The sequence below is a fragment of the Haliotis asinina genome, chromosome 15 (assembly GCF_037392515.1).
Source record: "Haliotis asinina isolate JCU_RB_2024 chromosome 15, JCU_Hal_asi_v2, whole genome shotgun sequence".
Taxonomy (NCBI): domain Eukaryota; kingdom Metazoa; phylum Mollusca; class Gastropoda; order Lepetellida; family Haliotidae; genus Haliotis; species Haliotis asinina.
The window spans coordinates 16099875-16124200 of NC_090294.1; the positions used below are offsets into that span (position 1 = coordinate 16099875).

The 24326-nt window shown below is 42.4% G+C and overlaps 1 protein-coding gene across 4 annotated transcripts in view; it reads left to right on the plus strand.

Moving 5' to 3' along the window:
- LOC137266431 (fibroblast growth factor 17-like) overlaps positions 1-24326 on the plus strand; it is a 127614-nt gene that overhangs the window by 95122 nt on the left and 8166 nt on the right. For 3 of the 4 annotated variants that reach the window (XM_067801928.1, XM_067801929.1, XM_067801926.1), the window contains exons 2-4: positions 12108-12159; positions 18042-18249; positions 22948-23051. In XM_067801928.1, the coding sequence (XP_067658029.1) occupies positions 12108-12159; positions 18042-18249; positions 22948-23051 (364 nt within the window). Of the gene's footprint in view, positions 1-2987; positions 3907-12107; positions 12160-18041; positions 18250-22947; positions 23052-24326 lie in introns of those variants that run through there. The other variant, XM_067801927.1, reaches the window with a different exon arrangement.

The window sequence follows — 24326 nt, forward strand, 5'->3', positions numbered from 1 at the left end:
GACCTCCAAGAGATGAGGGTGTCCTAATTTCGAGAAATGGTGATCACTGTAAAATTAGACTGTTTACAGATCTCGACCTCCATTCCGGCGTCCTTCCCACAAACAAATTGGCAGTCCAGAGAGTCCCAACATCCAATGAAGAAAGATACACAACCCAGTCTATCCCATGCCAAGTTCGACTTCGTGCAGCCATATGTGAATTTTTTGAGCTGGTCGGCCACGAGGGTATATACAGAGAACTCAAGTCCACAAGGATTAAATGGGTCTGCAGCTCAATTCCGACTTCCAGCTCATGGATGTTTGAAGGAAATAATTAAATTGATGAACTGATCCTACGAATACCGCAGTGATAAACATTACACTATGTACTTACCCAGCAGGGACACTGAGCCACGACCTTGTGCTCATGGTTTACCTGGTTCGAGGCTGTGTTCAAGAAAGAACTGAGACATTGTCCCGAGGACCAGTCACGGAGAAACAGTGCTTGACTGGCTTGAATCATGCGATGGAAAAATCAACAGTGCCACCTACTCCATTTATATTAGACTAACGTTTAGTCTTTGTGTATAAATTTGATAGAAACAAGCAGTTATATTTTACTAAAAAGGAGCTCCTGTGACAAGAATGACGTAACACCTGTGACAATGAAGTGTTCCTTCATTTATATAGAAGTTATGCTGGAAATTCACAACTTCTTATATGTTGAACATGAACCCCAGTGAGAACCTGAGGAAATCTGGTCATGCTTTTTTGGGCTTTAGTGTTGCAGAAAGTGCTACGCAGAACGGAAATTAATGGGACTCATGGACTGTCAGACAGACAAAAATTCTAACTGAACATAGGTTTCTGACCAACTGCAGTCAAGTGGCATATGGCAGTCATCGCTGACCACTTCAGCTTTCCTAAGAGCATCTCAACACCTCCTTAAACACCTTGTATGCTCGGCCGCATCTCGACAACAGCATTACGTTAATAGCCAAGGAGCCCCTCCAACACCCCCGCCTGGTCATAGAGGCAGTCAGTGGTTATTGTGAAGTAACAATACCGGGATCAGATTTATCGACTTCACAGGACCAGTCGGTACCTAATACCGACGTGTTCATAAATAGATCTTGAAAGGCTAAGTCAGAAATCCTGATGGACAGTGGCCGAGTGATTTCTCTTCCTTTGGTTTAATCTGAATCAACAAATCTGTCTGAGAAATGGTCATCATTGTAGAGATACAGTTCTGAGAGCTGCTCCAGCGACTGACGTTTCAATAAAAAAAACCTTCATGTTCCCGCTGTAGCGTGGGAGACCAGTGTTGCTATTATGATGCAGTGTCACGCCAAATAATTATACTTCTGTTTAAATAGCATAGAAGTAACTCTAGTGCCTGATGTGAGTGTCACAGTGCAATGACACTCAGCAGACATATTTTGTTCTTCAGTGACAAAGTAACCTTGCTACTTAGAAGACAATTACCGTGTTACAGCGACTAGGATACCTGGCCGAATCTTTAAAGATGCAAAAGATGCAGTTTAAGATGACTGTCATCATGGCGTACTTTCGTGACCTTCAAGGTCTCGTGTAGCACGGTACCTCTAGCGTCTAAGGACGCAATATATTGCCTTGTAGCAACATTTAAGGTCGCTTGTTGAAGTTGTCAAGTAGCTCCGTGGCTTTAAAGTCTTAGATTCTTACTATGCCGAGGTTTAGCAAACAATATGGACTGTTTGTAGCACCGTAGCTCTAACGTCAAAGGTCCTAGCTGGACGCAGTCATCACAAGGTAGCCTGCTGAGGCTGTAATGTTGCAGCGGAAATGTAGCGACTGAAGTCATTTTATTAACTGCTGTCGTCGTTTGTCTAAACTATCAGGAGGAAAGGTAGCAGTGACGGCTGGTCGCTGGTAGAAACAGGATAGGTGAACCTAAACGTCTGAATCTACCAAAACAAGCACACCACAACGATATTTCTTGGATAGTATGAGCTCTGTTCAGATTGGATCAGTTGGATAAGAAATTGCAACTCCAGCCCCGGGGCAAGTGATTCGTCCGAAAGTGAAATATAGTGTGAGAAATATGCCTGATTAAATCACATGCCGTATATTATGCTTAATGCTTAGCTCATCACAGTGTGAAAACACAAGTACTCAGAGCGATGACCTCCTTCAGTGCTGTCATGACAGCGTCATGGTACGCATGCAGTTGATGCTGACCAAGTTGACCAAGGCTGTGTCATTTAACAAGTATGACATCTTTCAAATCTCCTCAACAACATAACTGAGCAATTCTTTGTACTCTCTATATACTCATACACCAATCCTATGGCATCTTGCGATACACCCAAATTCATACAGCATGACAACTTAAAACCACAACAGAGGTACGAAATAGTTTCTCAAGCTGTCAGATTATTTTATGTGAATCTATTCATTTCCCTCTTCCAGTGGGCCGCAATGTCAGGTATACACATTAAAATGCTAATCTTGGTCGGCAGGTGTGATGAGAGCCGCAGGCTTATAGGTAAGGGGAGGTAATTCGTGCTGTCTCGGTGATAACGACTACCGTGTTGTAGTCGCTTGTCGAGGTGATCGTCCGCTACAGGCTTCATTCATTCACTGGTCCTCGGCCTTCGCTTCCCTGTCACACAGTCTCCCAGTCACACAAACTATATTTACCTCGCGTTGCGTCCTGGAGTCATTTTTTTGCCGTTAGTTTACTCAGACACAGCGTCGATCAAGACTGTCCTCGTTTATTTTAGGGGGTTGGCCTCAGGTGTTCCAGATTCAGGTGTGAGAACAGGGTGATCTTGTTAAAGTTCCCTGAGTAAATTTTAGCTCACCGTGGAGAAATTTGTAAGGTATATTGGGACAGACCGAAGTTGCGACACTTGTATTTCTCATCCCGACCCCATCGGCCTGAGTTGACAGCGGTGTATTCGCGACCGCTATTGTCTCCTGTTCTGTCCAATCAGCGGAGAGTTGGAAGGGAAGCGAGCCTCAGCCAACCATCCGTTGCGGGAGGGAGGGCCACAGAACGTCGACTAGCTTCTCGCTACAGCCTACAAGCAAGCGGGCCTACCTCTCCCCACACTAACCAATATCACTTCACTATGTGACTGACACAGCTAAGGACAAGGGCGACTCAAGCGGGTCGATTTTCGGTTTGCCTTTCACTCTCAACGGACTACCTGATTTCGAACTTCAGTTATAATTGTGTGTATTTCTAAAAGTGAAATTTTAATCGGAGTCTGGAGGTCTGTGCTTTATTTACGAATTCAACCAGGATGGTGTCTAGCTACCCACGTGTACCCGAGCGTAGGGGGTACTAGAAGAGCTCGATGTGGGTACCACCCGCCCCCCACAGAGCGTGTCCGGCCATAGCTGCAGGGTGCGATACCCCACCCCCCGGGACCGATTCCCCACCCCCTCGGCCCGCCTTCAAACTCTACTGCCTTCAGACAGGTTAGCGGGAGGCTTGTGTGGATACCTGTATAACAACAGCACTCCTTGTATCTGTGTTGTGTTTTAAATGGATATCTTGTGTTGTTTTCATCGATTTTTTCGGATACTAGTGCACGATTGGAAAACAACTGTATTAACGAAGGTTCATTTTTTTATGAGACAAGTGAAAGTTTTTTAGGAGTTAGAATCTCTTGTGCAAAAACCCTTCTGTGTATTAAAAAGGGGGTTCTGTCCATCCGATTTCAGCAAGCTTGTGCGTTGGATAGTTGAATTTGTGTGGCAGCTCGACAGTGTTCGAGCTTATTTTAAACACCAGTTACTCGTGAAAGTGGATCTCTATTCAATATTCTGATGGAAGACAAGTTGTGTACCCTAGAGTGAATGTGACACTTAGAATGGAAGCGAGCGTCCAATTCGCCCAGGGAGTTGGCACAGTATGAGGACAGGCGGTGTTTCCTGGTAAGTTCAGCCAGATACGGACCAAAACCTTCTATTTCCAGCCTCCCCTAGCATAAAACCACGCCTTCGAGCTAGTCCCTGGACCCGGCAGAGACACGGGCTCCTCACAGTGTTATTTTCGCGTCCCTCCTTCACTCCGAGTCGGCATGTGGATAACGTGTTCGGGAAGCATGTAGTTGAATTTAAGCATGTCAACCGTACTAGTTTTCCGTCCCGCTATGTCCCCGACCCGCTCGGACGCTAGTCATACCATACCCCCCTCCCTCCTCCCCCTCACTCCCGATTTTGTCTCTACCCCCAATATTTACTCAGGTTAGATGCATTTTAATCAAATTCGTTGTTTCATTCATTTTTGTTTTCCTTGAAAGAAAGTTCAGTATTATTCCAAATTGAAATGTGTAAAGATACAACTTGCGCAAGAATTGTTAAAGGGCCAGTCGAACAGAAAAGAGTTAGCTGACTTGCCAGATCTAGTGGATTTATTGCTAAATTGAATTTAAACTTCACAGTCGACCTTAGACCCAAACCCGCTGACAACAGAGTACGGCGCCCTTGTCCGCCTCGACCCTCTACTCCGTCTTCAAGTAAGCATCGACTTTTTTTCGGATGTGAATGAGATGTTTGTTGATGGGGAACATATTTAAGCGAAGAGGACGGGAGACGGTATATCGGGCGCTGTTTGACCGTCTTCTAAACACGGATCGATGTTAAACTGGCTATCCTGCAACAGTGTAGCGTATATTATTCCCTAGCATCTTTTAGACGTGATTTGAATAAGTGATGGTTCTGTTAGACATATTCATCATGTTAACTGAGACATGTTTTGTCAGTTATGTAGTGGATGTATGCTTGAATTATTTCATTACATTTTTATCCAATTAATTATCAAAGAAAAACCGACAAACTGTCAAATTCCCCATGAAGATGAATTAGTACTTTTACATGTTTTTTCTGAGACAATAGAAGTTATTTCTAGACGAAGAGAGTCTGTCATTATATAACCCGCTGGATTAAACATCTATCATGTCCCTTGACACTAACGTGCGTCGCATGTAGTAGACGGAAGCGGGAGTTTTTTTTAAAAGTATTTAAAACATCTGCCGTAGGCATATGTACGGCCGTCTAATTGAGAACCGACATGTCGTGAGCTCCAAACATAGGGCTACACCGAGGTCAGGCTGATGATCTCGATCGACCTTTTCCCCATATTTGAGACACGTAATCTTTAGAGAGGTAGCATCACATTTGATTCGACCTGGTTACATTAAATTGCCTTCATCGTGATCCCTTCCTAGACAAGATGAGTTGGTTTCGACAACAGTGGTCGTATCATTTTCTCCGAACTGCAAATCACTGCTGGGCTACATTGTCATTCAGTGCAACAGATATCAGTCACGATTTCAGCCAAGGGATGATATCAGCAGGTATTCGACCTCATGTAGTTTATACACTGTTATTATAATATGTAATAAACATTATTCTAGGTAGTAAACAGAGCATATATCCCTGAAACTGGAATTAGGAAGACGATGTGCGAATGGATGAAAGTAATAGTCGATTACATGTGTGCTGGGCCGATAGATTCCCGTTACAGTATATATAACATCCTTTCGCCTAATCGACAGGGGTGCATACCTGGATTTGAAATAAGCACGATGGTTGAAGGCCAGGTGAGAGGATGAAAGTCTGTGTTGATTACAGGTGTGCATTGCCTATGCTGAACCACATGGAGTATTTAGTGCAACGGATTGCAATCACGGAGAATGCTACGAGGCTTTATAAAGCCTCTATCTAGCCCGTCTCAAATTCACTATGTGTATCATGAGCAGCAGCTTAAGGCTGACACGATCTCATTGTGAACATCTAGCGCGGGGAAAATCGTATCTTTACTTCTCTTTCTCAAAACGTATAAGCACTCCTCGTGAATGAGCGACGGCATGTCTGGTACTTAGCAGTATTTCTGCACATCAAGGCAAAATAATATATCTGCCTTTGGGACAACGTCATTGTCGGTATTAGACCCCAGACTGAACTGATTTCCAACGAACACCGTGCCTATTAGACCATGTATGTGTATAATTCGTTACAGCGTTAATGTATGGCTTCACCGTCGTCAGTTACTGATAGATATACGGTAACTGCTCGTGTGCCTGGTTTTTCTGCTGTTTTTTTTGTTGTTGTTGTTGTTGTTGTTGTTGTTGTTGTTGTTGTCAAAATCCTGATTGCCAGTTCGTGATTACATCATGTTCATGACATGGATGCCTAGGTATAGGTCAAGACTATGACAGATTGGCTTGTCTTAATCACGACTAGGTAGTGTATATTTCTTACGCTAGCGTTTAATAGTGACAAATCGACGTTAGGTATACATATATTAAGATCGTGTTTTGTTAAATTTTAATTTGAAAATATTTCTTCTTGAAAATATTTCAAGCTACTGCAAATGATTTAGGAAACATGAAATCTCCTCACGTTAATACCTATAGAATTCATCAAATACCCGTAAAATTTCAGCTATTAGTACGTATGCTGATGGCCATTTGACCATCACTCCTGAACGTATTAATGTTTACAGTGCAACATATGAACTCTTGTTATGTAATGGGTTGGAGTTGGTGAGGCAGCCCACGTGAGCGACTTGGTTTAAGATGTGCAATGTAAGTGCGTGTATGTCGGTGCCTGGTCTCAACCGCTGTGGGCGGAATATCAATCAGTGTTACCTGCACAGGTAGATGCATAGGGAGTCTGGCGTGATTCTTAATGGCAGATTTTACCTGAAGAGGTTTCTCAGTATTACCTTGAAACAATACCACTGTCGATAAAAATAGGATAGGATGAAGGCGCATCCTTGAAAGACATTAAATACTCAAACGTTAAAAGTCAATGAAACTAGACATTAAAGGTACAAGTTTACGCGGGAGTGACTCGGTGCTCCTGGATATATACACTAAAAGGGTTATGTTAACTCGAGGCATGCGAAGACCTTTCTTTTTAGGGTGACGTGTCCAGGTATTTTCTAAAGGAGGAAGAGGGGAGTCTTGGCCTTCGTGTGTCGGGGAGGCGTCAGCAACGACTAGGCACGTTCAGACCGCTCGCCCCATGCGTCTCGGCATTCTAGAAACAATCAAGTTTGACTGTGGTGTTTGGTGTCAATTAGTAGACACAAACAAACTAACTCATAAAGTAACTAGCCTACTGTTAATAATGCATACAAACAGTAGCAGCCAGTCATACCGCGTCAGAAAAGGTCGTCATATACTACTGTCGACTACACCCCATTAATCCGGACAAAGTTCATAGTGTAATTGTACGAATAATTGATACGTAGTTGTTTTCCTGTATAATATGTATCTTCCTACCAGTTGGTCTGATTTGTGAGTGGCCGGATTAGAAAGGGTCCAGAATAATGAGGTGATTATTGGGAAAATGGTCACACGGCCATGTTTGCCCGGTTGAGACAGACGATGTATTATTTTGCTAACTGTATGTTTACCGTTCCCTCAGTAAGCAAGTGCAAACAACTGTAGTGTGCTAAAACCATGTGTGGCCTTCTCGTAAAACCTGCATAATTTACATCACGTTGGAGTTTGTGTATAAAAGATTCATTTCCCTGATAAATCACATTTTGTGTGTATACGGAAGTGGGAGCCCCACCTATTGGCATACAGGGCAGAGAGTCAAACCGCAGACACAACAAACTCCGCTCGTTACGAGGTCTCGCCCACGCAAACGCACACACACACTTACACACACAACCACACTCACACACATGGCAGACACAACCGTGTGGTACACCCACTTCGCACCTTGGTTTAAGAGACGCTCAAGCCAGGAGGATTAACACACCTGTGCCGAAGCCGAAACGCCCACACTCGGGAAATCCCGCATGTCTCTCGAGAACAACCACAGTCGGTAGCACGTGGAGATCAATACTTGCACCACGAGCCCCGTCAAAATGTAACACATTCTGCCCTGGAAAGAAAGTAGAAATGTTTGCCTAAGTCCTTATTTTCATAAAGATTGTTTATTCCGTTTTGTTGATGTTTACATTGTTTTCAGCAAAATATTGCGGAGAGACCCAGAAACCGATTTCACCGTTCACATTCTGGATTCAAACCCGTAGATGATCGTGGTCAACGAACACTTGAACTACTAACCTACCCTACCGGCCGTTTATTCAGAACATGATGTATGAAGTAATTTACGGAGGTCATTAATAGCAAGAACTTGACATTTTAATCCGTACTAAACCTGTGTCCGTGACAAGTGAATGGAACAGCGTACGTAACTAACGTATTGGGTACGGAGAAAACTGAAAATATTGTAAAGCCCACATGACTACGAGTTGACAGCAAAACACAACTGACCCCGATAGCGGGGAATCACGACCACTTGCGTGTACTCATTATGACATACTTTGGTTGTTATTATATAACGCTGACACAGCAGGTTTGAATATTTGCCCTCGTAATTGAATGTCGTGGTTCGAGATATGTTATATAGGAATAAAGAGAGCCTAATGTACACCGTTCACAGACTGCAGCCCTACATGACAAAGTCTAGATATACAGTTACATGTTAAAGGTGTTCAACGGTGTACATGTAATGTTCAATCTAAACCTCGGTTTCATAGCTAAGGTACCACACGACTCGACTGAGGCCCACTGGACCTCTGCGCAACAGGCTTGCATCACAGATCACGTATCACAGATCACAGATCGTTGTCACATTTAGGTTATGCAGTCAAGTAATATCATCTCGTGTCGCTGACGTAAAAAATGCGACTTAAATTATCTCCAGTACTTCCTGTTACAATGTGCTGAATTTAGACACATCCGGATTTCTTTCTCAAGGAATATCTATATTCCTCCGCTAGTAAAGAAATACAAAGATACACATGTGACACGTATGATATACGTATAGGTACGAACACATTTATACATTTACAGTATTTTCCAATGAGGATACAATATGATATCTCAAATTTTGTTTGTGGGGTATGTTTTAAGTTACTATGAAACCTTGATAATCCAAATCTTGCTATTCTGGACACGTACCCTTTATATAGAAAACAGTATTGCACATTACCGTGACCCAAACATTAAGGTCGTTAACCCGGACAGTAGATTTCACAGCACTGTCCGTATTAACGAGGTTTTAGTGAATATTATATTTATTATTTAAAGACTTCACGCTGCAGAGACCGCCGCCATTTACCTGGAATATTGCTGGAATATTAAAACTAAACCCACTTACTCCACGTGTCTAATACGTCTACTGTCCGTGACATACAGACAAATGTACATTAATTTGTATGTTCGACACGTCATATTAGTATGCACATGCCCGGTGTGTGTACCTCGGTGATTACTTTGTCATAAATATTTGTTGCTGGCCGTCTACCGCGCACACGAACAATCATTAAATGTGGGTTTACAAAGGTTCAGATGTCAGTGCGACTGCTGATAGTGCTAACTGAGCCATACGTAGGTCCCTATACAACTATAAAACATTTAACCCCCGGTTATATGTGTATCAGGACCTTTGGCTGAAACACAGACCACGCTCCAGGTTGCCTGAAATACTAGCACGACGTCGTATCACTGACAGTTGTTGTTGCCGCTTCTGCAAACCGCGTCCTCCGCCGTGACGAGCGAGGCTAAAGCTGAAAATAGGACGCTCACGGAAAAAAAAAGAGAAAATTATGTCGGGGAAAACGTTGTGTCAACTGTGTGAGAAAGTAGGGTTACTTCAAGCATGCAAACAATGTCATACGGGCCAAACATATGTGGGCAGTATCAAGCACATCTCCATGTTTAACTCGCAACAGAGAGAGGGGAGATTATTTCAAATCTTCCACCACGTGCATGCGATTTGAGGTATGCATATGGCTGTGCGTCGCTGAGATTTGTTGCTTTTACGAAACAGGCGGTTCCCCCAAGTGAATTCAGTAATGAGCCTCATCTTTGTCTAGTTGGGCCGGCCTGGAGAATAGACCGGCTGCACTTCAGTGGTTGTGAATGACTAGCAGGATAGTTGACTTGCCATCACAGACTACGCTTTCCATATATCTCTCCCCTTTACAATCCAAACCTGCCGACGAACACGCCTGAAGGATTTACAGATATTTTAAGTTATGAATTGAATAAATGGTTTGTATGAAAAATCATCCGACTGGTCACTCGATAAGACTCGCGTCTCTTCTGTCTTAGTGAACTCGTCTTCGGATAGTTCACCCCCCTAACCTCTCACGGGTCCCCTTAAACAATTTCACCCCCACCTGCCCCACCCCTCCTCCCGTCTTTGTAATGCATAGCAACAAAATGAAAATTGTGACGATGTTTCGCTATGTGGACGCGGCGAAGGATGCACTTGTTATTGAGCAATGTTAAACTAAATAGGGTATTTTTTTTATTTTTCTCGGAGGCAAGACCAATGTGGGAGAGACACTGACCTCGCGGATAGTCTAGCGGTTTAGTCAAATATTTGACGGAGCGAACGGTATGGCTTGTTACAACGAACACCAGACAAGTGATTAAAGCCTTCTTTGATGTGCGTCGGCATTTACTAATTAGCAATCATCTAAGACGATATTCTTTCTCTGTGGCCATGTATATTTGACCGCCGGAATTGTAGTGTTTCTTTAGTTGGTTATGTTTCTGTAGGTCAACCGACGGCTGAGAGGGTTGTGCACTCTGTGACCAGGTTCGACCCCCGGTCAGAGGGCTGTTTGTCGCCCTGGTCCAACAGTCTGCCGGGGTCGTGCCGACTGCGCTACGGTCATCTCTACGTGCTTAGAACATCACTGACGACAAATAGGAGTTGATCCCACGTAGAACCCAAGAACTGTCAGAACACACTATCATTGATCTGGCATATCAGTTATGTAACGTGTCCACCGTTCAGCTGTCTTCCTACATGTACTCTTTACAAAATGTTTCTAAGACATTTGAACTACTTTATCATTTTAGATGTAATTTACGTTTTCCACGTGTTACGAAACTAAGTTCGTTTGCCTTTTTAACGATCACGTCAGTGAAATGAATGGGACCATCCTCTTTGGTTATAATTCATTTTTGTTAGTGTTGCATACATTTAGCAGTTGTATTTTACTAATGGACCATGTTAGTAGGTGCACCTTGTGTCTGTGCAGTTCACACAAGACTCATCTCCACGCTTCAAAAGGCAGCAGCACATGTATAATACTCTATCCCTTTTTTAGCTCTGTGTGGAAACAAGTTTGAGATATACACATACAGTGTACGTGTGAATTAACATACACGTATTAGATAACGCCAGCGTTCGTAATTCAAATTTGTACTGAAAATGCAGAGATAACGAAAGCGAATAAGATGCTGTCATAAACTTGACGGAGTATTTTGATGGACCGATATTTGTTGTGTCGACAGCGATAGTTTTACGAACTGTTCTGTTTGCTGACGTTGTATATGGCTGTTTCGCTCATGTCCGGGTGTCACTCACTCACTCACCCAAACATTGGAACGTTTGGTGCAACCGCATTGGTGTATTCCCTTGTGTTTTAATGGCATTGTATTTGCAGTGATATATGTTACTCTGTTTGTGAGAGATGCATTTACGTTTGACAACCTTGAAATGATGTTGTAACTTTGAATTGACGCATTGTCGTTGTCGCGCGTAATTCGTGTTGTATTGACGTATTACCGTTTGAGCGCTTAAGTCCTGTACTGTTAATGTTGTGACGTTTTACCGCTGAAGTCCTGTTGTATTGACATGTTATCGTTGTAGCGCGTAATTCCTGCTGTATTTACGTATTACCGTTTTAGTGCTGAAGTTCTGTTGTATTGACGTTGTGACATTTTAGCGCTGAACTCCTGTTGTGTTGACGTTGTGACCTTGAACTGACGCAATGAAGTTAGATTAATCCTGTTTTAAATTTGAACTGACGCTTTATTGACGTATGGGTGTTCTAACGTCAACGTTGAATTGACGCTGTATTGAAGTTTAACACACGCTGTATCAATTGATCTTATAACCGTGAAGTGATGCCTTCTTATAAGTTAAACTGACCCTGTATTGGCGTAATGTTGATGATGAAACAATGAATTGACTCTTTATGGATGTTGCAATATTGAAGTGACGCTGCATTTTCTTCGTAACGGTGAACGCGTTACGTAAACTGAAGTGACGTTGTTTTTACGACGTTGTATTCTCTGTTTCAGGTTGTTGCCGTTGCTGCTCATCATACTCTTGAGTATCCTAGGCGTTAACGCAGTAAGTAACACATTGTTCAATAAACCCTATAATGTTTAGTTCTAAGTCCTAAGGAGTTGACACAAAGATGTGTTTTTGTCTTTTCCAGCATTTGCCCTGAAATCAAAGATGTCAACATGTGTCACCCATAATCATAGGATTAAAGTTCTCTAATTAGTGTTAAGAAAACTGTAACTACCTAGAGGCGATGCACTTGCCAACAGGTGAAATCAAGTCCAGTTTGAAGGTGTGATTGTTTGTGTATTTTGGTAGACTATTACATAAACGAGAGAGCCAGCTTAAACTCTTCGACTGCTGTGTAATATATATGATAAGTATACAAGCAGCATTCCCCTCCGGCTATTGACACGGGCATAAAAGAATTATTCTAATCGTAATGTAATTGCATCTATTATAGTCTTCATTCATTCGGGTAATCAGCTTTTTCCGGTTATGAAAGAACAACGACTTTGTCAATATTGACAGGGAAATGTAGCTACCCACGTGATACGACGGACATACTAGGTAATTAACAAGCACAAACACTTGCAATGATGAAGAGATCAATACCAACATGGTTCTTTATCACAAACTGTGTGTACCAACCTCTGTTAACAAACAGCTCTTCTATACCGCCACCGACACTATAGACTGTTTAAAACTTCGCAAAATGATGGGATTGGCGAATGGCGGTCGTTATCTGTGTTATGGTAGAACGCCAGCGTGAGAAAAGGGTGAGGGCTCTACCCCGGTCATATTGTTATAAGCCCCGATGACCCTCCCCGCCTCTCCCCCATCTAAGGGTAAACAGCGGGTGCCAACGGACCGCCGTCCACATTGTAAACATCTAGTGTTAGGTATAGTGGCAGAATCCCCTGCTTCTACTGTACCTCTCTTATGAACTAATTAGTGTGTGAGTGCCGCCTCGTACGGTTAAGTGTTGATAATACTCCAAGTTTAATTGACGTTTAAGCTTTTGAGAGAAGCGTTCGGCTTAATCGTGATATGTGGTATCATGTAGCTCCGAGTACAGGCAGCAACAACCTTATTCGGCACCGCTGTGATCCCCACCAAGTCCTTTCTAAGCCATGACTGCAGGTGAGATGTACTCGAGTAGCCTCCCCTAACAGGCACATGTAACCAAATGTAACATTTATCGACTGATATTTGCTTAGAACTGCATTCCCGAAAAAAAGTTCCTTAAAAATTGCTGAGCTATCAAATACTCTAGCCCGATGGTGAAGCAGGCCTCCTTAGCCTGACTCTGCGCATAAGGAGATTTAATGGGAGACTGATGCAAATTGTTGGACGTATTTCAGTCTAGTACTGTCGGAGATGTGGGTGAATGAATTAATCGTTACGCCGCAGTTAACAATATTCCCATTAACCAAGCCATCCTCTAAATAACCGAGTTACCATAATTTGAATATACTGTTAACAGACTTACCATAAATGCGGTTCAAGAGGTTACCCGTTAATATCTTTATTATATTTAGACATGGGGACGGTGACCTTAGTCCATCATTGTTTGTAGATGTCTTCCCGTGAATCAGACCCCCATGGGGAGGTGATTTGTGATCAACGAGGCGGGGAAATTCCAGGGTGGCTGAAATCAGAACAGCTTGACTGCATTTGAAATGACCATTTGCACTGACCAGTAGGGTTCTTGCAATAGCCCGGGGCATTAATGGACTCATTTGGGATAATTGCAAATACAAACGTTGACCTTGACAGCAATAACGCTCAGAACCTCCGAAGGTCGACAGTGGCCATTGTTTTACATGCTTGTCAAGACCCACAGCTTAACAAACGGGAATGCAAAGTTTAGCGTTTAGAGATTTAATCGGTAATCTTCGAGCATTAAGCTAAACCCTCCCGTGGTGTCCTTGCCCCGGGCTTTAGAAATCCTCCTAGTAAGTCGCGTGTTAATAATGATGGTCACGGCGGAGAGCACGTCTTTTCAATCTTTTTGTTTCGTTTGAAGGTGATTTTAAGTGCACCTGTAGTTGTCTCCCAAATGAACAACAAGCTGACGAAGCACAGTAAGGCCTCTTCATGACCCACCATAGAAGTAGCACGTGCTCAATCCTGCTTGTCCATTCATCTTGAGTTTTTCTTTAAACCCTTCAAGCGCAGCCATTTTAACATCTGTCTGTTAAGTGTACATGTGTGTAATATCCTCAGTTTACACTGTACCGTAAAAATGGTCGACGCCAGCACGTGGAAATCATGTCTGTACCCCCTAGACAGGGTTCTTGACCGCTATTATAGACTCTCTAAGGTAGGGTGTTAAAATCCAATTAGAAGTTTGGTCGACGAACACTCTGCTTTCATTGACAGCCTCAGATAGCAACTGGCTGCAGACTTTGATCAACGCTATTGGATCCCAGGAGGTCAAGGACGTGTAAATGTTTTGAATGTCATATCTGAAGTTAGAATAATAAATCTGTAGTCTGAATTAACCAGTCGACAGCCTGTTTATGTCGCATAAAAAATGGAATATGAAAAGAATCAAATTTATTACGGCGCAAGTGTAGACGAGAACACTGAACAGTATTGTTGACAACATGAATGAAATCTGACGTTATGTACAAACTGACTTGATAGGCACATGAAGTCGCAACTAGCCTAGTATAAAGTTACATTTGTGTTCTTTCATGAAACACGCTCTTATTTTTTAATGATTACTGGGCTGTCATGCAACGTTCAATGGAGGAAAAGTTTAGCAATTTTTTTCTACCTATTAACCTTATAGTTTCAGTCTTTACTGATTCGAACTGAACAATTTAGTTAAATATCTCTGTAGAGCTTATTCCGAGGACATCGTTTAACCGACAATGCTGCTGTAGTCAAGTAGGACCGCCCACATGATAAAACTGTGTTAATAAATTATCGCATGACCTCACCTCCGCATTTTTTTTGACGAGAACGAATGCGACCGACATACAATGCCGATGAGAGTATATACATTGCTAATTTGCATGAAAATATTGTTTTTATCAGGAGTGAGGATTGAGACAATAGGGTCTGTCCCTTTAAGCTGACAGTGTCTAGTCACTATGGGAAATAAATCTCTCGTTTTCTCAGTCGGTCGTATTTGTTTACGAAGGTTTATCTTTCGTCTTATGGTATTCCTATGAGCTATATGTACTTGAAGTGAATGTAGATGTTTGTTAGTCTCGAGCTATAAATCTTGACAAGGTAGTAATCAAATGTTTACTATACTTTACATTTGTTTATTGTGTTGAGACGTGTAATTAGCTTTCAGAAATAGATCTAGGTTGAGAGTGTTTAAGAACGTACCGATAAATCGCCGCTTGAGGCTTTAACCCGATTTTCGATTTTCAACACTTCACGGTTTCTGATCAGAGAGTCCGGCCTATACACCAGTGTTGTTCGTTCAAATATCTGCCCCGTTAGCAGCTGTTGAGAGTACTTCTAGCAACAAAGACACACAAATCAAATATTGTGTAGAACAATCATTTCGCAACACTACATCATGCTATTGTGCAGCACAATCGGAACTACGTTTTGTGAGATCGGGACAATTTATGTTGAGGGTGAGAACTCCCCGCCCCTAGTCCCCCGGGGGTAATTGCTAGCAGAACGTCAGGGGGACTCCCAATGCCGTTAATTCACCCTGGGGAGCAAGACTTTTTGTAATACTTACATTGATAACATTCCATCAAGCTTCCAGCTAAAGTAAATTTAATATCCAAATTTCTAGTGAGTAAGTGGCATTAGCTCCGCCTAGGGGTACAAGTTTTGTTATCCCGTGTCTCCGTCTGCCGTTCATCAATATCACAAGGCCCCAGCTACCGCTCGTTCAGTATGGAAAAGGTTACAGTTTGACAGATGAACTTGTCGGTGCATTAAAACTTTCAAACAAATTCTATTTTTATGTTTGAAGGATTTCAATGCAGATCCAGCGCGGAAAATGTCAAGCTTACGAATCATAGATCCGTTCTATAGCTTCTATTGTGTGAAGTTATTAAGTGTATGCCTTAAACCATCATGAATAACTTTACGCGAAAGTTTGTCATAGAATACAGACCCGTGAGTATAGCACGTGTACTTCGCTTGCAATGGAAATATGCAAACCTGCCTGAAAGGCGGAAAGAGCGTCTTTGTCCCTCTTTAAAAGACCTTCTGAAGACGACGCTTGCCGTGAATTAGAAATGAAAACTGACGTACCTGCATACGTATTTATCCGACAACATCGTGTCAATTGAGTAGCGGGCAAACGTATGTCGTAGTGTATGTTTACACCCGTATTACACCGCGCTTTACACCCGTGCTGTTACATAGCCAAGACCTCGTCGTATTTGCAACGCCAGTTGACGTATTTAAGTGTTTACATTGAGGGTGAAGTGAAATCTCAAAAGCGAAAATGTTCATTTCCTATTTGACAACGTGTAATGTTTATGTCTGTTCTATATAGGTCTGTGTTAGTTTATCAGGTCACGTGACCTGCGTTATCGGGAGACAAGGTCTTTTGGGTAGTTACTTTTTTACTTCAGTCTTAATGTATTGATGGTACAGCGCTATATTTTTCACCACGGATGTAACCGAGCTACTTTGTAGAAAGTCGACCGATAACCCAGTGAGATAGCACTATGTATCTGATCTGTCAGAAAGCTATGTAGTGCAGTTTCACAGAGAGCAGAGTCCCTGGCAGTGTCATTAGTGAACTGTTTTTAATGACAGTAGTTTAGCTTTGGATCATGTTTGTGTACATAAGCTCTGACATGACATACTAGTGATTAAGTGTGTCTAGGTCATCTGATGTCATGGACGACTCGATACATTAGTGAATTGGGGAATCGCTAAGTAGCACCTACTGCCTATCACTACCTACTTGTCTAAAACATCGACAAAGGTTCCAACATGTTAATTATCTCAAGTTACTAGTATGGGCGGGGTAGCCGAGTGGTAAAAGCGTTCGGAAAACCCGGGTTCGATTCCCCACATGGGTACATTATGTGAATTTCAAGTGTCCCCTGGAATATGGCCAAACGCGGCGTTTAACCATGCACACTCACTCACTTACTGATTCTGTAAGAAGTGCTTTTCTCAAAGTGTAAGTTTTACCTCTGGTTTCCAAATCATTCAACCATAGGCATGCGGAGTTACCTGCCCATGAAAATGGGGTCATGTCATACCAGAGTGGCTATAGAAATATGAAAGAACTGAATGTTCCTTAACGTTTCCTAGGCGAACTACACGTGTTGACAATGGTGTATAATCCACCTGAAGCTGGAGGCAATCAAAACATTGTCAATGTGTATTCGTACAAATTTCATATCCTCGTTTCAGGAGTTTTACACATATTAATACTGACAATGTTTCTTACTAATCGATAACGGTCCCAATGACTGCTTTCTGTAAGCACCAATGAATGAAAATATATTTTGTGACATTTAGAACCGCCAAAATCATGCCGCTATTCCATAATTGGTAAATAGCCTATACCGATTTCACCAACAGAGGGTTCCCGCTCCCAACCAATACTCTTTCTGTCTTTGACAACCGATACACTTACTTACTGCCAATATGAAAATATACGCATATTGGGGCTTACAGTAACTAAACCGACATCTGGATCAGATACTTTTGTATCGTCAAGACAATCCACGTTCCTTCACAATTATTAAGGGCGGTGGTGTAGGCTAGTAGTTAAAGCGTTCGCTCGTCACGCCGATGATACAGGTTCTATTCCTCACATGAGCGCAATGTGTGAAACCCATTTCTAGTGTACCCCGCCATGATATTGCTGGAATACTGCTAAAAGCGGCGTAAAACCAAACACACTCACTCACAACTGATTGTTATGATATTCATGTTCTTCATTTGATATGTGTATTGTTCTATGTGATTGTCAGATGAAGATGCTTTTGTTCCAGGTTCATGGTTCCTCGAACACCAAAAACGGAATCTTCAAAATAGATAGGCAGGTAGCACAGAACCCTGGCAGCGAGACTCACAGCCTGAAGTATCAGCTGTTTAATAGGTGTAGCAAAGGATACGTCCAGATTAAGAGGACTCGTGCGAAAAAGAAGGGCAATCGGATCCAGATTCTTGCTAGGGGAGGACGGCAAAAGAGTATTACAAGTAAGTCAATTAATCACACCTAGTCTCCGTTCGTTTTATTCCGCAGATATGTTTAAGTACCATCCTCGTCTAACTATAAATGACGCTATGTAGAGTTGCGCCTCTTTGGAGCTCCAGGACCCTGTACCTTACGTACAAATCAAGGATTCGACAGATTTATGTTCGCATGTCAATACCGAAGTGATTAATGTCTATAGTGGTTGTCTTCCCACACTAGACACGTTGATGAACCAACTTACTCACCCACAAAGGTGCAACAGAATCAGTTGTTGATTTGACATTTGTAAGATTTACTGCAATATTACATTTGTAAGATTTACTACTGTACAATACATGGTGTACCACATGGGTTCCCCGCATTCCTGTCCGTAAGAAACAAGACCCAGTTTCAACAGTTACAAGAAACAGTTACAACAGTTACAAGACCCAGTTTCAACAGTTACAAGACCCAGTTTCAACAGTTACAAGAAACAGTTACAACAGTTACAAGAAACAGTTACAACAATTTGTTACGGCATGTTCCTCGTAAATCTGATTTATTAGTATTTGTCTACCGCAGTACTCAGACAATCCGGTGATCAACATCATGAGAATCGTTCTACGCAATTGGGATACGATGCACTGCTTCAGCGTACACAAAAATGCCATCATATTTAATGCCAAGATTGTGGCATCAAAATAATATTACCATTATCCATGTACCTGAGTGGTTACCTCATGGATATCCTGGCTGATATGGGGACGTTAGGTAGCCTAGCCTAGCTGTTAAAGAGTTCACCCGTCACGTCGAAGACCCGGGTTCGATTCCCCAGATGGGTATTATGTCTAAAGCCTATTTCACTTGTCCCCTGCCCTGATATTGCTGGAATATTGCTAAAAGGGGCATAAAACCAAGACATACTCACTCGCTCTCACTCGCTCTCACTCACTCACTCACTCACTCACTCACTCTAGCCGATATGTACCACCAGCCGGCTGAGCTTGTGTGTCATCTTACTCAGCATCAAAATGTCCTAGTTTCCATTTGGCTCCGCTGTACTTAACCGTGGGTCGAGTGTCTATCTAGTTACATGTACTAATGGATAGGTACTTTACATGTGTGTCTGTGAGTGGAGAAATGTAACATCAACCATTGACATCTGATTGGTCGTGATATACATGATCCGAGCTTGACCTGATAACAATAGATAAGATAACGATATGATATACCTGTCAGTTAGCGGCTACCTATGCGGTTGTGTTTGTTTATCTTACCTGGTTTAAACTCCGACTCGCTGTCTCACAGTCAGTTGGAATGCACGGATCTCGGTCGTTAACTTTCTGGTTAAGTCATCCCCTATATCACTTTGAAATATGTCGAGAACATGCCGCCATGGCTTCGCGATGTGTTCCATATGAACAAGTTGCCTGGTTATTCATTCTTACCTAAAGATGTCTGGGAACGTCGTAGGGTCTGATGGGGTTTAGTGTCCTATTCACCTTGCTGTCTAGTATGGAATCCACCATATTCACATATTCACTGCTATTCGCAGAGGTAGGGTAGCCTCGTGGTTAAAGCGTTCGCTCGTCACGCCGAAGACCCGAGTGCGATTCCCCTCACGGGTAAAATATGTGTAAAGCCCATTTCTGGTGTCCATCTCCCTGGTATTTCTGGAATATTGCTAAACAGATGTGAAACTAAATTCACTAATACTAATAATACCCTAGCCTGCCATTCAGTCCCTAAACCATTTTCCTGTCTCTGCAGCGGTCTGCAATGAAAAGAAACCCGAAGTTTGACCAAGTTTTCCTGAGGTTCTGATTTTCCCAGCTGGTTTGGCTACTTTTCGATGAAAAATGGATTTATTTGCGTAACATTAACGATTATTTTACTTCTCTTATTAATACCTCTGCCCTGGTCTGTTCCTCGATCGATTGAGGACAGTCCAAGAAGTCCACAATCCTTCAAACAAGGAAATGTTAATGCTCACATTGGCCCGTCATTTCGACCTCAGCAGATTGTTTACCATAGTGTTCCCAATATTAGGTACACGTCGACCCACATTTTAAGCTCGGAGCGGAGTTCGATCATTTAAATGCGATCAACCACTGCTGCATTTATTAATTACACTTTAAATCTCTGGACACCGCAAACGCTACAGTCGTTGAACCCGTGGATTGACAGCCTTGAAATGAACATGTGCTTGACTTGTTTATGAACTGTATGTCATGGCTCTTCCTACCTGAAGAATGTGTTTACGTGTCTGTTACACCTAATTTATGTCCTGATCAAGTGTCCCGTGTCTATATTTGAACAAATCAGTCGCGGATAGGTCAGGCCGGTTATTCTACACTGCATAATGTAAACATATCCGATTAACGGATACCATCCCGGTCGGTTATTTGAGACCCATGCATATTTCCAAGTTGGAGATCCCCTTTAAGAAACGATACCACGTTCCAAAAGATTGTTGTTAAAGGTGATGTATATGTGAATCGGGTGGTCAAGGATTCTGAGTATGGCTACTACCTCTTATCAATAGGGTGTGGGGGCGGTGGGGTAGCCTAATGGTTGAAGCGTTCGCTCGTCACGCCGAAGACCCGGGTTCGATTCCCCACATGGGTACAATGTGTGAAGCCCATTTTCTGGTGTCCCCCGCCGTGATATGGCTGGAATATTGCTAAAAGGCGGCGTAAAACTAAACTCACTCACTCACTCACTCACTCAATAGGGGTTGTCTTGTATTGCTACATCTTAGGCTGTGAATAGAGAACAGCGACCACAGCGCATGAGTAATCCTGCAATATGGCTGATGATAAGGTACAAGGATACGACTGGGATATTGTGCTACTGTTAATATTTCGGCGACATATAAATACGTTGTAACTGCAATATAACCAAGATACTATCTCCAAATGTCATAGCGCACTTTCAACACTCAATACATGGCTAGACAAACATACGTTGTCTGGAATGTATGCTTTTCTTGTCATCATACGGACGGTTAAGCCCAAATTCGTTATGGTTCTTTTTCCGAAATCCGAGAGTGACCCGCTAAGGAGACGCGGCTTACAAGACATTTAACCCTAGCTCGATGTGTCTGGGGTCACGGATACATTGGTATCGGACAGTGATCACTGGGTTAGGTGCTCAGTAGGGTAATGCTGTCATAAGGGAAAAGCAGGTCAAGGACATTCATAGCTTTAATTAGGCCAAGGTCATGTAGAGGGATCTGTGCAATATCGTCTGGAATCTGCGTCAGTACACTGAAGAAATATTAATTGCGTCACTTCTCTTTCTTGACCCTTCTCCTCGACCAGGTACCTATAATCATACCCAACTATATATACCCGATACCATTCAGATACGGGAAGTGGCCAACCTTATATATTTCTACACGTTCCAATCCACCGCCCCTGCTGGTCCTTTACCATTCTTTCTTATATCCACGTGAAAATACCACACCACCTGCTACCTCGGCTCGTTCCCCTTAAACTTCAGCTTCCTGCGGACATAACGAATTGATGGATATAACGTATATATGCTACCTACTACTTTCTGTACATATTTGCGGACATGCGAACTACGGTTATAGGAACTAATAGTTTTGAGCTGTTGTGACTGAGAGTGTTGAGTATGGCTTTACGTCCGCCTTTAGTAATATTCCAGCAATATAACAGGGGACACCAGAAATGGACTTCACACACTGTACCCATGAGGGGAATCGAACCCGAGTCTTCGGCGTGACGAGCGGACACTTTAACCACTAGGCTATCCCACTTCGTTATGACTGATCTGTTTGGAAAAGAAGCCCCATGAGTGTCCAATCACGAAATCCGCCTTTAAGTCCGTGATTAACGGCAATATATCCGGTTACACTGACCTGATCTAGTGTTCATGAAGCATGTTCTAGTGTAATGGTTGTGGGTCCAGTGCAAATGACTACATACATAATGACTTACATAAAAGCGTCTACGACATACAGGTATGCCATCCGATCGACAACGATCAGCAGCGAATACAGACTCCCGTCTCGGGTCCTCTACACACAAATGTATCTTTGGGTGTAACTTGAAAAGTTTGCCGTGAACGATATTAAAAGTCGATCTCCTACCACCCAGTATGAACGTACCTGCTTTGTGTAAACTTCTAACACCTTCAACTGTTGGCGTGTATTGTTAAGATTTGATGAAATCAGGTCAAATTCATTCTACGTTCATTACAACAGCGTTGTGTACTTAGCGGTAAGATATGTCGACGCAGTTTAAATATCGCCAACAGTCACCATGAACCGGTGTCTGCTTTCGTTCCTTGAGCACGCTAGACGCTGTCAAGCATAGTCAGGTATTCTCCTCTCACGTCTTTCACAAGTTCTCGTGGCCGAGCTGAAACTGTGCATGCGAATTTCCCATAAGTTCTCCCCCTAGCCTGACCCTCAGGTACTGTGCTCATATCCCTCGTCTTCGAACCACTAACCCAGTGTCAGACGTCACATGCCATCGGTTATCCTATCAATGCTCCTGTATCTCTGAACACGATCACATCGTCATGCAAGACTCGTGTAAAGTCGTGTATGTCCGGGAGATTAACCCCTTCGGTGCACAAGCCAAACCAGGAAAGAATACGTGATTCTTTTAACATGAGTAATTCAAATGTTTTTTCTTAACTTGCCTACCACGTTTGAATATATTTAATTTTTATTTTCTTTTTATTTACAGCCCACTTGATATTTGAGTCTCGAGCAGGAGGTGATATCTATATCAAGAGCCCTCAAACGAAGAAATACATCTGTTTTAATAAGAAAGGAAAACTAATACTAAGAGTAAGTGTTATAGCATTGTTATCTGTCATTTGTTGAACATTATATGGGGCATGCATATTATGAAATAGAATGTTTCACATTACATGGGACATGCATATTATGAAACAGACTGTTTCACATTATATGGGACATGCCTATTTTGAAACAGACTGTCTCACAGTGACAAAATCACATTATTTATTATTTATTTCCACTTCCAATTCATGAAAATTATATATTTCCAGAGTAGGCGCCTCAGTCTTATGGAGCGTTAGGTGCAAACTGGGAAGGGTGTGCTTTTATAGCGACTAACATTGCCTGAAATGTGATATTTCTTTTTTTCTGAAGGTGATATTAAACAGGAGGGTCATGAAGTTAGAAATCAGATATTTGTCGAAGCTGGAGGTCGTGGACACATTCCACAATTGTTCACTGGTAGCTCATGAAGAGACAATTCTGTACACATACTTCCTAGCCCCTGATTTCCGGATTAGACTGTCATTGGACTGATAAAAGGAAAAAAGATAAAATATTGGGAAATGTTTAAACTCTGAATATCTATGTGATTGTCACGTTCCACACAAATGGTACAAGCAGGAAATATTTCTCAGCAGTCGACATTTGAAATATGTTTGTTTATGAAAGAGTTTGAAAACTGTTTTGTTAGTCGTCCATTCCTGCAAGAACGGACGTTGTTGACCATTTCACTATTTGCTTGTAAGGTTTTAGACAAAGTGAATAATTAATTCCAGTATAGGTGGCACTGTAGTATTATGACACACGCCACTATTATGCTTCTGCCATGGCTTTTGCTGGCGAGGTCTCCACAATCTTATACGTTTACAACTGCATCACATTGGTCCTCTATCCTGCATGAAGCTGACATGCGAGACACTGTTCAAAGTGGCGTTAAACCCAAATCATTGACTCTGGCATTGAGCTTAGTAAGCGTTTCCGAGGAGGTAGCAATGACAAATACGTTGACATGTCTACCACATCCGGGTACAATAACCATATATGGCCATAGCCGATATTGCAGTGACACGAGTATGTAGCCTGTCAAAGGAGCCGTTGTCATAGTCTGGTGATTAAAGTGTTCGCTTTTCATGATTCGATTCCCATAACAGGTATAGGGGTTTTGATGTCCCAGAGACTTGACTGAAAAATGAAAGAAATGGTGGTATCACAATGTAGACATGTTATGATCTGTGACTATCCGTACCAAGGTATCGTAGAATGATCTTACTGGTAAACTACGGTAACTGCATCTGAGACTTTTGGACACATCTAGAACTC